The following is a 13,417-nucleotide window of genomic DNA, read 5'->3' as shown; positions in this document are numbered from 1 at the left end:
CCTGACCTCAACCCGATAGAACACCTTTTGGAAGAATTAGAGTGGAGACTGCGAGCCAGGCCTTCTCGTCCAACATCAGTGTCTGACCTCACAAATGCGCTTCTGGAAGAATGGTCAAAAATTCCCATAAACACTCCTAACCCTTGTGGAAAGCCTTCCCAGAAGAGTTGTAGCTGTTATAGCTGCAAAGGGTGGGCCGACATCATATTAAACCCTATGGATTAAGAATGGGATGCTACTCAAGTTCATATGCGTGTGAAGGCAGACGAGCAAATACTTTTGGCAACATAGTGTAGGCTGCATTTCTAGGCTGTATACAAAGGGTCCTTCGGTTTGGACCGGCCTGCTGTGACCTTGCGAGAAGTGAAGCCTACCTCAGAACACAGCTATACTTTATGCTGACAAGAGTTGGAAGGGTCTACCACCTTGTCCCATTACATTAATTTATAGGTTGATTAATTTATAGTGTGATAAAAGGTTTAGGTATTTTATTACGAAAGCCGACTCCGTAGTCTCAGACTACATTACAGGCCACTAATAATAAAGACCCCTTATTGGCTGATAGTTTTACTGTAGTTTCTCTTCCCTGACACCCTTAACTTACTAGTAAACCTTTATTTGATTACCTCTGAGCTTCTTCCTGATCAGGACAGTGTTCATTGTGTGTATGTTTGTGTTTGTGCTTGCTCAGAACATTTGCTTTCCTGCTGAGCTCCGCCCACTCTAAAATAAGGAAGGACAGTGTGACGAGATGAGGGAGGATAGGGAGAACTGTGTGATTACACTTATAGTCAGATTAGAAGTCGCATTGAGCTGGTTGTGGTTGTGTGTGTGTGTGTGTGTGCGTGTGTACCTGCTGAACAATGCTTGATGAGGTGGTGTGTGTTGCTGCAGTCACGGTGCTGGGGGTGCTGGAGCAAGGTAGGAACTTCAATACCCCCTTTAATATGGACTTACCTTTGATATACTTTAATATACTTTTATGCCTTGCCTTTTAGAAGTAAAATGATCCAATTTCATGATATTGGGGGCCTGCTCTTTGAACAGGGATTAAGCCTAGTCCTGGACTACACTTTGCTTTCAATAGAGAATCTCCATTCAGAATAGTCTCTGTAGTCCAGGACTAGACTGGTAAAGTCCAGTAGCCGAAAACGAAGCTGCAGAATCTATGAAAGCAAGATTTAAAGGAAATTCTACTGATTTATCAGGATTTCTGCAAAATCTAACCGTAAACAAAGTCATTCAGGACGGTTTGATGTAAAATGCTCTGTTCTAGAGGAACCAGAAATAGTACATGGTAGTGGTGGTGATAGGAACCAGACATCTGAAGAATTTATTGCTTCTAAAAGCTGCACCAAAGAAAGTGGTAACCTTAAATGGTCATGAATGTCCACCAGATGTCTGAGAAATTCATAAAATAGTTTTACCCTAAGTTACACTGTTTTGTGGCCTAAAAAGTATTTTTAAGATGCATTTACAGCTGAGAGGTACATGTAAGGAGCTGTAAGGCAACAAAAGTTCCCAATAACCCTTTTTCCAGATTCACCATTATTTAGTAATTTTCAACATTACATATAAAACAGGTATATGTTCGCTGGTTGTTTTGAATAGCAAATAAAATGGCCGTGTTTGTGTTGAGGACATGGCAACCCGTGATTCCTATCACCACCACTGTAAAGATCATCTTAATGATTAATATGTGCAACGTTTTTGAAAAATTGGATGAACTCCTTTTTAAAGTCTTTTTCCTTGGAAGACAAGTTTAAATGTACACTAAGTTAATGTGCAAAGAAAGACTTTTTCATATTTATTTAGTGTTTTTAATATAACAGTGTAAACCGTTCTGTCACATTTCTTAGAGCATAAAATCTAAACATTCACATTGTCTCAAATTGATTTGGAAAAAAAAGTATTTTAATTAATATGCATAACACCCCTAACTTAAAGCAGCAGTACTAAAAAAAATCTGGTTCCATTGACTTACATTAAAAGTAAAGTAGGTTTTTTCTTCCTCCTGTAAAGTTACGTTTGAGGAAGCATCTTCACAAAGCCTCTCCTGCGGTCTGAGTGAAGCTTTAATCATGTTCTGCCTTTTCCTGCCAGCGTACTTCTCCCTGCAGGTGATCTACGCTCGACGGAAGTATTCTGTCCCCCCGCCGGCCACTACAGGACCCCCTGAGTTTGAGAGGGTCTTCAGAGCACAGTGAGTTTTTACCTGGACCTATGAAAGATAATCTATACACATTAATCTGTTAGTGCTGTATGATTATGCTGTGTGATATCCATGCTTGGCTAAGCAGGTTTATGTTGGTTTATGCGGGTCTAGTTCTGGTTTAGCTGGTCACCCTACATGGGCATGCTGGTTTACCAGCATACCAGCATCTAGACCACACTATGGTGGTTTTGCTGGTGAGCAGATGTGCTGGGCTATGCAGATTTGTTCACAGGGTTAGGTTTGTTACAGCTATTCTACAATCACCAGATCACAGTTATGCAAGCTGACCACAGTTATTTCCACAGTTGTTATCTTCCATAATCGTATGTTTACCTCGTAAATAACAGGATGTTTACCTTGTAAATAACAGGATGATTCATTTTCATAAGGTGTAAATATAAGAAAGCAGAAAAGGCATTTCTTGCGATTGTGTTGGGTCTTACAAAAACAACAGTTCTTGATTCGACTTTGTGCTGTAGCACCTTTAGAGGGCAGTGAGTAATGCTTATGACCTTGAGTTGCGTCTGTCGTCAGTATTGATAGCTGGGAAGCCAGATATTAATTAATTAACTCATTTGTGATTGTTCTTTAGTAATTGCATACAATTAACGGGGAATTCCATCAATTTCTGCACATTTCTGAATCATTCAGTCCTTAAGATGTAAAGTCATTCAGAGTGGTCTGACATTTCTTTACAGTGGTGATGACAGGAGCCAGGGGTCACCATGTTTACAGTGCAAATATACACATATTATTTACTATCCAAAACCACCAGTGAGCCTACAAGCGTCTTCTGAGTTTAAATGCAATGTTGATGATGGTAAAATAGTGTAAAATCTGAAAAAATAAAGTTTTCTTTGGAGATTATTTTACCTCACGATGCCCCACAAGGATCCCTCCACCACGAATGGATTAAAATAAATGCATTTTAAACCAAAATCTAATCAAATTGTCATAAAACAATGTGTCAGACATGTTTCTACATATATTTAACCATTTCATATAATACCTTTCTGTGAGGAAGCTTTTGGAGGTGGACGTCTGGTTCCTATCACCAGCACTGTGAACAGTTCTGACTTGGCAAGTTTCTCTAGAACAGAGCATCTTACATCAAACCACACTGAATGGTTTTGTTTACATCTTAACTATTTAATTATGTGGAAATTGGAAAAAAAAAGGCTTTTAAATTCTTAATCGTAATTGTTTATATAGCAATTAATTGTAAAATTTCATGATTGTGACGGGCCTAATCCTACAGCAGTTCTTTATATGGATGTTTTGACTTTGTGAGTTGATGCAGGCAGATATGAGCTGGATCAATAGACAGATAATACACTGTATTCTACATGTGGGTTGAATGCTGTACATTCTGTTTCTCATTTACCAGAGCAAACTGTTCTGAGTACTTCCCTCTGTTTGTGGTTACACTCTGGGTGGCTGGACTCTTCTTCAGTCAAGGTGAGCACTCATAACCACGGCCAGAGAGGGAGACGGAGTGGATTACCTCATATCACACATTTACATATAAACAAAACTGTGTGTGTGAAATGCAAAATACTGCAACTTTTACAGGCCATAAACACAGTTCTGGTTACAGTAACCCCACTGAGCTGAAAAGGGGAGATGAAAGTTTGTGAAGAGTGTGAGCGACAGTTCTAAGCTTTAGATCTTCTGATCGAATGCTGCACGTTGCTGATAAGCTTTCGAAAAGTACAGGAAAAAATGGTTTAGAATGTTGCAGCGATGCAAGTGTTTAACAGCAATGCAGGCACTTATAGATCTACATCATCTGCAACACTAAAGCGTTTCGAAATCTTGTATTCATGGCTTATATCTGATGAGTGTGTCTGTGTGTGCGTGTGTGTGCCTTTTAACCCTAGGCTTATAACTTGTTAATGTGTGTATCTATATATATATCGCTGTTGTTGGAAAAAAAAACTTGTATCTCCAAAATGGTAACTTTACAGGAGAAGGAAAAAACATACTTTACTTTCAATGTAAGTCAATGGAAGCAGACTTTTTCCCAAGTCATTTTGCGACCTTTCCTTGGGTCCGTTCTTCATGAAATTTACACACAATGTAAAGAGCAACAGACATTTTCAAATTACGTCAAAAACTGAAAAACAACAAAAATGAAAACTCTCTCTCCCTCTCTCCACCTCTCCATCTCATATTCTCTCTCTCTCTCTCTCTCTCTCTCTCTCTCATTCTTCATGAAAAAAAAAAGAGCAACAGACATTTTCAAATTACGTCAAAAACTGAAAAACAACAAAAATAAAAGATAGATATAGAGATACAAGGTTTTGTTTCGATATATACACCGATCAGCCATAACATTATGACCACCTCCTTGTTTCTACGCTCATTGTCCATTTTATCAGCTCCACTTACTATATAGGTGCACTTTGTAGTTCTACAGTTACAGACTGTAGTCCATCTGTTTCTCTGCATACTTTCTCTGCTCCCTTTTACCCTGTTCTTCACACTTTTGCACATTTTAATGCATGTGAATGTGTGTGTGAGTGAATGTGTATGTCTGTCTGTCTGTCTGCCCTGCGATGGACTGGCGACCTGTCCAGGGTGTATCCTGCCTTCCGCCCAATGACAGCTGGGATAGGCTCCAGCACCCCACCGCGACCCAGAAGGATAAGCGGTTTAGATGATGTATGTATGTTTGTAAATTTAGGAAATAAACAGACGTTGAGCACTAAATTAGCATTAAAAATGCCATATTTGAGTTCATCCACTTTTCAAAATCAGAAAAGAACACGTAGTTTGTCCGGGGGTGTTCAGACTTTTGCACATGACCGTATACTTTTCAGAAAACTTGTTACATCCAAAATTGTTACAAATGGATTTACAGTATTTCGGAATGAAAATAGTCTCATACTGTAATGAAGCACCGTCACTCAGCAGAAGCCGCTGTGAGTTCAGGCCTGTTTGTTTTTTACATGCTGTGTTTTTCCTCCTCCAGCTGTGTCTGTGGTTCTTGGGCTGCTGTACCTTCATGGACGGTATCGCTACTTCCATGGATATGCCAAGTCTGCACAGGGAAGGTAGGGGGCGCTAGTTCATTCTGCTGAGGTTATGATGGGCCTCTGCTTTCTTGGACTAATTCATTTAATTAATTTTTTTAAGAAAAAACAAACATATCATTTATTTCCTCCTTACTTTTGTTTCATTTAAAGTAACAATATCTGTAAAACTTTATAAAAAGTAACCACTTAATCTTTGTTAATGATTAAAATCATAAAAATGATCATATAGAATCACGACAACATAGAAAATCATAAAATAAAGTATATTACGTAATTCTCTCCTTTTTTCCTCTCTTCCTCTCTCCCTCTCCCTCTCTCCACCTCTCCTTCTCTCTCATATTCTCCCTCTCTTCCTCTCTCCATCTCTCCCTCTCTCTCATATTATCTCTCTCTCCCTCTCCATCTCTCCCTCTCTCTCATATTATCTCTCTCTCCCTCTCCATCTCTCCCTCTCTCTCATATTATCTCTCTCTCCCTCTCTCCACCTCTCCTTCTCTCTCATATTATCTCTCTCTCCCTCTCTCCACCTCTCCTTCTCTCATATTCTCTCTCTCCCTCTCTCCACCTCTCCTTCTCTCTCATATTCTCTCTCTCTTCCTCTCTCCACCTCTCCTTCTCTCTCATATTCTCCCTCTCTTCCTCTCTCCATCTCTCCCTCTCTCTCATATTCTCTCTTCCTCTCTCCATCTCTCTCTCCCTCTCTCCACCTCTCCCTCTCTCTCTCATATTTTTTCTCTTCCTCTCTCCATCTCTCTCTCCCTCTCTCCATCTCTCCCTCTCTCATATTATCTCTCTCTCCCTCTCTCCACCTCTCCTTCTCTCTCATATTCTCTCTCTCTTCCTCTCTCCATCTCTTCCTCTCTCTCATATTCTCGCTCGTCCTCTCTCCATCTCTCTCTCCCTCTCTCCACCTCTCCCTCTCATATTCTCTCCCTCTCTCCATCTCATATTCTCTCTCTCCCTCTCTCTCTCTCTCTCTCTCTCTCTCTCTCCCTCTCTCCACCTCTCCCGCTCATATTCTCTCCCTCTCTCCATCTCATATTCTCTCTCTCTCTCTCTCTCCCTCTCTCCCTCTCTCTCTCTCTTTCATATTCTCCCCGTCCCTCTCTCTCACTCTCCCTATTTCTCTTCTATTCTCTTTCTCTCTCTCTGTCTGTCTGTCTATCTCTCTCTCTCTCTCTCTCTCTCCCTCTCTCCCTCTCTCTCTCTCTCTCATATTCTCCCCGTCCCGCTCTCTCACTCTCCCTATTTCTCTTCTATTCTCTTTCTCTCTCTCTGTCTGTCTCTCTCTCTCTCTCTCTCTCTCTTTCTCTCTCTCTCTCTCTCTCTCTCTCTCTCTCATATTCTCCCCGTCCCGCTCTCTCACTCTCCCTATTTCTCTTCTATTCTCTTTCTCTCTCTCTGTCTCTCTCTCTCTCTCTCTCTCTCTCTCTCTCTCTCAGGTTGGCTCCCCTGTATTTCAGTGCTAAGGTGCAGTGGGTGCTGATAGCAGTGGGAGGGGTGGGTGTGCTGTGCTGTATGAGTCGTCTGTATGTCGGGTTCGACCCTCTCGCTTCTCTCTGTAACGTCCTGGGACTCAGCCAGCTCGACTGAAGGCAGCAGAGATGGAGGACTTTGTCCAGCTTCGTCCATCTTTGTCCAGGTTCAGCTTAAGCCCAACATGAGCACATTCACCTTCCGCATAAGGGTCAATTATCTAGAAGCAGCTTAAATCGGAGCTGGAAATGTGATTTTGTGTGTTTTTTGTGTTTTTTTCATAGCCTCGTCTGACGTCACATCTCCAGTAAGATAGAAAAGTCAGCAAACAGCCGTTAACTATGTTTTCATTTCACAACATTTCTCAAAATATTTTGCTTAATTTTGGCTTCATTCCTGCTGTACTTGTCAACACAAACGCACGCTGTGGAGAATAAATTAAACAAAGAAAAAATACACCGGCTGACTGTTCATATTTATTTTTATCTTTGAAGGGCAATTCCACCAACTTTTCAAAATTTCAGTGTTATCATTAAATTATCATTTAAGGTGTAAAGTCAGTCAGAGTGGTTTGGTGTGAAACGCTCCATTCAAGAGAAACTTGCCAAGTCAGAATTGTTCACAGAGGTGGTGATAGGAAACGTCTGACGAGTTGAATGTCTCTAAAAGCTAACCCACAGGAAGTTATTGCACAAAATGATTAACAATATGTAGCTAATGCCACATTGTTTTACGATAGTTTTGAGATAAGCCTTTGGCCTAAAACAGTATTTTGAAATTACATTAATGCAAGATATATACAGGCTTTCTAAGGTAAAATAGTGCCTAAAGAAAACAAATATTTTTTAATTTACCACTCTTTTCTCATCATTAACACGGCATATAAAAACTCATAAAACTCATGTAGGCTCACTGGTTGCTTTTTAATGGCTATTTGCCTTGTAGACATCACTGTTCCTATCACCACTGTAAAGAAATCTGAGTCTGTAGGCCCAGTTCAGTTTCTTCTTTTGACCCCTACCCCTTGTTTTTGAGTGTCACCCTAACCCCTTGGAACTGAGTTACAAGAGGTAGTGGTTGAAATCTTCCCTCTGAAATGGGACCCTCAAATAAAAAGAGCATCACTTCATTAACAGCTACCAGCGCTGCTCTGTAGGCGACCCTGCCAGTCTGCAGTGACAGCAGTGGAGGGTAAAGTTCAGCACCTCACTGCTGGGCTTTAGTTACATTTAGGGCATCATATGCCTTCAAAGAGGGGGCAATTATTTATTATCACCCACCCCTAATTCTTCAGTGATATGAAGCTGAAGTCAGATATTCACCAGCTTCTCATTCAAATTTTCCCGTTCCACCTTAAATGGTGCAGCAGTTACATTCTGGCGCTTCAGGCATCAGAACTGCTGCCCGATTTTTATCATTTAAGGTGGAACAGGAAAATTAGCTAGCTAGCTACCGAGACATTAGCATACTACTAGCGATTTTTGTATGCTTGTTATGAAGAAAAGGTCCATAATACACTCAAACAACATTAAACTAAGACAATAAAATGGTTATCATATTTTTTTAAGAGAAAATTCTCACATTCGTGGGTTTCTTTGGTCTCTTGTTCAGCCATCTTGCCTGTTTTTTTTCCTCATATCACTCTTTTTGGAGTCTCTGAAAATCTTCCGTTTGGAGGGCCATGCAGCCCCAACACTTCACCCCCCCCCTCTATCTCAACAAGAATCAGGACACCTTGATCTGAACACGCAGACCAGAGCTAAGGGCTAAGTGGTAGGGGTGAGGGCTGAAATGGGATTGGGCCTAGTTTCTCTAAAATGTGGATTAATTTATTCACATCAAACCAGCCTGAATGACTTTTCATTTCAATGACTGAATTAAGATCACTTATCAGATCATTTTTTTGGAATATTTTCAGTCCATTAACAAAAATCTAACGTGCATTTACCAAACATCAAGCATTACATTACATTAAAGTGTTCTAATTGTATGCTAAATACTGACTGAGTGTCAAGACAGCTAAGTTTGAACTGGCAAAATGCTGTTTGGTTATTTTAATTTGTATTTGTACATTTGAGAGTGACTCTATATTGATGAAGAAGCCTATTTAAAGACTTATTTGAATAGGATTGTATGAATTCTGTCATTACTAATCTGCACAAACTGGAAAAAGGGGGATTCAAAATATTCTGTTTTGAATTTTAAATGAGACGTTCATTCATTTTTGTTTTTAAAGATGTGCTGGAGGAAGCGAGTGAAGCTTTTGGCCGGCTTCATTCAAATAACTCATGAAAACAACAATGGTGACAGTATTTTCGGTTCCTGACTGTCTATTTGCTCAGTTTTAAAGGGGAATTCCACCATTTTTTCAAAATAGCTGCATAATAATTTTCACTTGTAGGCAAAGTCATTCAGAGTGGTGTGATATGAAACACTGCGTCCTAGTAAAACTCTCTCAGTCAGAATCTTTCACAGCGGAAGAGTTCAACGCCAAAAGCTCACACACAGGAAGTTAGTACACAAAATGGTCGATACTCAAAAGACACATTCAGGTTCACTGTTCATTTTGTATAGCAAATAAAATGTCTATGACTGTGTTGTAGACTCTGACACCCCTGGTTCCTACAACCACCACTGGTTTCTCTACAATGAACCACATTGAATGACTTTGTTTTCATCTCAACCGCCAAATGATTGTCTGAATATGATGTTTTGAAAGTTGGGTGGAATTCCCCTTTATCACCTCTAAAAGCTACTTCACAGGAAGTTACTTAACAAAGTTGCTACGTGATGCCTGAGAGATTTTTACGATAGTCTCAGATAAGGTTTTGGCCTAAAACCTAATTTTTTTTACAGCTCATGTATGGCGGAGTTTGTAAAACAAAATATTCCTTTTAAAATAAAACTTTCTTTTCTGATTTATCACTATTTTACCATCAATACTCCATATAAAAGCTCAGAAGGCGCTGGTTGTATCAGACATTGCGACGCCTGGTTCCCATCACCACCACTGTGAAGAAATCAGTCAGTAAGTTTCAGTACAATGAACAACTTCACATCAAACCACCCTGAATGACTTTGTTTACATCTCAATGATTCAATTACGCAGAAATTCCCCTTTAAATCTGAGATGCTTTGGCCTTAAATACTTCTTCACCACTAGGGGGCACCACAGCCCACAGCAATAAACTCCATGTCTTCTTTCTTAGTATGATGGCTGGCATTTAAGTTTTTACCACATCAAGCTTGAGTGAAAACCACTGAATGTATAGAACAGCCCTGTGGTGGATGGCTTTATACACAGGAACCAGAACCGCTGAAGGTCTAGAACCACTGAACATCTTGTTGCTGTCTGATTGCATTAGGCATCTAAAAGGAACCCAGACAAGAGAGCAAAGGTGAACTGAATGTAAATATGATATGAACTTGATATGAATTGGAACGATACTCCTCGACAACCCACCCCAGCAGAAAGACAATTTAGCTTTTCCTTCACTGTAAAAATGACATCACAGGGAAGTCTGTCCTTCTCTGAAAGCTCTTTTAGGTTTCATCTCTGTCCAAGTAAGTTGCACATCTTGTGCACGTATGCTCTTTGGTTGGCAATTTGTGTAAAAACGTAGAGCGGTGCAACATCTGGCTGTTGTCGAGGGGGAAATAAAGGCTTCCACATGGGATAAAAGGAGAGAAATAACTCCACATATGTGCTTTGGTTGGCACTGTCCAAGCTAACGCTAGAAAAGTTGAGTGTCATCAATTTCAGGTCATTTAAATGTGGAATATGGAGCGTTATAAAACAGATAGTTCCGGTCATAAAATCTGATTGGCTGAGCTGCGTTCAAAGCTGTTGTAAAATCCACGATATATGAACAGCTATGGCCACCTCACGACAACTGAACTCTGTATCACTGCGCCACGGCACTCTAATGCTGCTCACATGGAGCACCGAGTGCATTGATGAAGTAAGAACCCGTTTTTTGTTTAAACTGAGGGGCTGACAACTTATGTTCTTAACTAGAACCAGGCTGGTCAGCTAGCTAACAGGCTAAAAGAGCCAACAGCCTAAACAACTCCATCATTAACATCACAGGCTTGATTTAAAGTACTGTAACTGTAAAACTGCAGTATAAAAGTCTAAACAATGGCACTTTAATGTTTTACACCCTTCATATGTTCATGTTACGGTCAGAAGTCGCATCAAACCCAGGCTGAATCCCAAACGGCTCCCTACTCCCTAAACAGTGTTCTAGCTGTGAAAGTTTAGAAATTCCAGCCTCCACAGCCAAACAGTGCATCATTTATCGAGTGTGGATGTGTCTGAGTCCCAAATTACTCTTTCTTAGCTGTATTTTGCTCTGGTGGGCTGCAGGATCCAGTATTTAAATTCCTACGTAGGGAGAGCCATTTGAGATTCAGCCCCAGTGTGAGAGGAGGAGCGCAGCTGGATTGGTGCCAAATAAGACTCGCGGTGGTAATTTAGCGACGAAAAAGTATTTAAAAAGCCAAAGTTTTTGCATTAAACAGTGCTGCGTTATCATATGTTCACTGTTATACAACAAAAAGTTGGAAAATTCGTGAAATGACCTCAATATACAGAGATGGGTGACCAAATGTCCTCCTCATTCAGTGGTCCATGGCTGCGATAATACCACACTCTAAAGGAACTACATTTCTTGGCTGAAAACTTTGTCAATTATTATTAGTAATAAATGATTTTCTGAAAATTGTGTTTTTTACCGTGTTTTATTTTATCATGTGTTACTGCGATTTTATCTCAGGGAAGGGAGTTTTAAGAACATCCCTCCCGTGATCAAATCACAGTAACGCACTGCCTCTTGAGGCTTTATTCTGTGATGATCTGTATGGAATATGGGCTGGTTTATGATGAGGTTTATGATGCTCTGAAACATTCTCTGTTACCATGGTAACAAAGCAAGATAACCTTGGGAAAACGTTGTAATACAGGTAATGTGAATTGAGCAGCATTAGTTTATATAGCATTTGTGATTCATCATATGGGCACAATTCTCATGAGTGAGTGCTGCACTGTATGTTCAAAGGTTTGTAGATACTTATTGATGCAACGTTTCTTCTAAAATCAGGGGTATTTATATGGAGTTTGTTCATGTTTACTGCAGTAGCAGCCTCTACTCTTCTGGGAAGGCTTTAGAGTAGATGCTCGAACATTGCTGTGAGGACTTGATTGCATTCACAAAAGCATTAGTGAGGTCAGATACTGATGCTGGATGGTTAGTTCTGGATCATTTCAATCCAACTCATTTCAAAAGTATTGGATGAAGCTCCTCCTGAGAATGCACTCCAGTGCTGGGGGGCTTTGTCCCCCTTCAAGCCAAAACTTGGCACTGGGCATGGTGACCTTAAGCTTACATGTGGCTGTTCCAGAGAGCCCCATTCCATTGGCAATGCTTTTCTAGGGAGGTCATAAACTAAGTAAAAGCAAAGTGGTGTTATCAGGCATAACATTATGACCACCTCCTTGTTTCTACGCTCATTGTCCATTTTATCAGCTCCACTTACTATATAGGTGCACTTTGTAGTTCTACAGTTACAGACTGTAGTCCATCTGCTTCTCTGCATACTTTGTTAGCCCCCTTTTACCCTGTTCTTCAGTGGTCAGGACCCCCATGGACCCTCACAGAGCAGGTACTATTTGGGTGGTGGATCATTCTTAGCACTGCAGTAACACTGACGTGGTGGTGGTGTGTTAGTGTGTGTTGTGCTGGTACGAGTGGATCAGACACAGCAGTGCTGCTGGAGTTTTTAAACACTGTGTCCACTCACTGTCCACTCTATTAGACACTCCTACCTTGTCAGTCCACCTTGTAGATGTAAAGTCAGAGACGATAGCTCATCTGCTGCTGCACAGTTCGTGTTGGTCATTCTCTAGTTCTTCATCAGTGGTCACAGGACGCTGTTGGCTGGATATTTTTGGTTGGTGGACTATTCTCAGTCCAGCAGTGACACTGAGGTGTTTAAAAACTCCAGCAGCACTGCTGTGTCTGATCCACTTGTACCAGCGCAACACACACTAACACACCACCACCACGTCAGTGTTACTGCAGTGCTGAGAATGATCCACCACCCAAATATTACCTGCTCTGTGAGGGTCCATGGGGGTCCTGACCACTGAAGAACAGGGTAAAAGGGGGCTAACAAAGTATGCAGAGAAGCAGATGGACTACAGTCTGTAACTGTAGAACTACAAAGTGCACCTATATAGTAAGTGGAGCTGATAAAATGGACAATGAGCGTAGAAACAAGGAGGTGGTCATAATGTTATGCCTGAATGGTATATAGTGTATTTCATTAGTTGAAACCAATCAATTTATATTGCTGTCCATTTGTAGGTCAATTGAGCAACATCTACTGCTAAACTTAGAAACCTCTGAAGTCTTTTACTCCCAGACTTCTGCCAGCTGTCACGGCTGAAACTCCAGCTCAGAGCTAATATGGAGGAAATTAAAATCTGGGGAATTTGAACCGACACCACAACAAAGAACTCAACCAAGAGAGGGAACCAGGCATAACCAAGTGAGCCCTGATGTATTTAACCCATAGAGTCAAAAGTCAAAGTGCTAGCAAGACCACAATGTTCTCAGCCAAGCAATCTGTGTCTTTTATCTAATCTGTTTTCATCAAACCGTCATCAGGACAGGAGCTTAACCTC

General features: G+C 40.7%; 1 protein-coding gene across 2 annotated transcripts; it reads left to right on the top strand.

Moving 5' to 3' along the window:
* The first annotated feature begins 772 nt into the window (after positions 1-772).
* Positions 773-7,187, top strand: ltc4s (leukotriene C4 synthase). Of its 2 annotated transcripts, XM_036567913.1 has the most exons (6): positions 773-921; positions 2,104-2,203; positions 3,603-3,673; positions 5,190-5,271; positions 6,696-6,895; positions 7,014-7,187. In XM_036567913.1, the coding sequence occupies exons 1-5, from the start codon at positions 864-866 to the stop codon at positions 6,844-6,846; spliced, it is 462 nt and encodes a 153-aa protein (XP_036423806.1). In that variant the 5' UTR covers positions 773-863; the 3' UTR covers positions 6,847-6,895; positions 7,014-7,187. The 2 variants fall into 2 exon arrangements, with proteins under 2 accessions (XP_036423806.1, XP_036423805.1); XM_036567912.1 differs by having other exon boundaries at positions 6,696-7,187.
* The last annotated feature ends 6,230 nt before the right edge of the window (positions 7,188-13,417 follow it).

Source organism: Colossoma macropomum, unplaced genomic scaffold (assembly GCF_904425465.1).
Source record: "Colossoma macropomum unplaced genomic scaffold, Colossoma_macropomum, whole genome shotgun sequence".
In the NCBI taxonomy this organism is placed as follows: domain Eukaryota; kingdom Metazoa; phylum Chordata; class Actinopteri; order Characiformes; family Serrasalmidae; genus Colossoma; species Colossoma macropomum.
This window is presented reverse-complemented; position numbering and strand designations above follow the sequence as displayed.

Coding starts and splice junctions, on each gene's coding strand:
- ltc4s (XM_036567913.1), top strand. CDS start 864: ATGCTTGATGAGGTGGTGTGTGTTGCTGCAGTCACGGTGCTGGGGGTG. Junction 2,204..3,602: donor GAGAGGGTCTTCAGAGCACA/GTGAGTTTTTAC, acceptor CTCATTTACCAG/AGCAAACTGTTCTGAGTACT. Junction 5,272..6,695: donor GCCAAGTCTGCACAGGGAAG/GTAGGGGGCGCT, acceptor TCTCTCTCTCAG/GTTGGCTCCCCTGTATTTCA.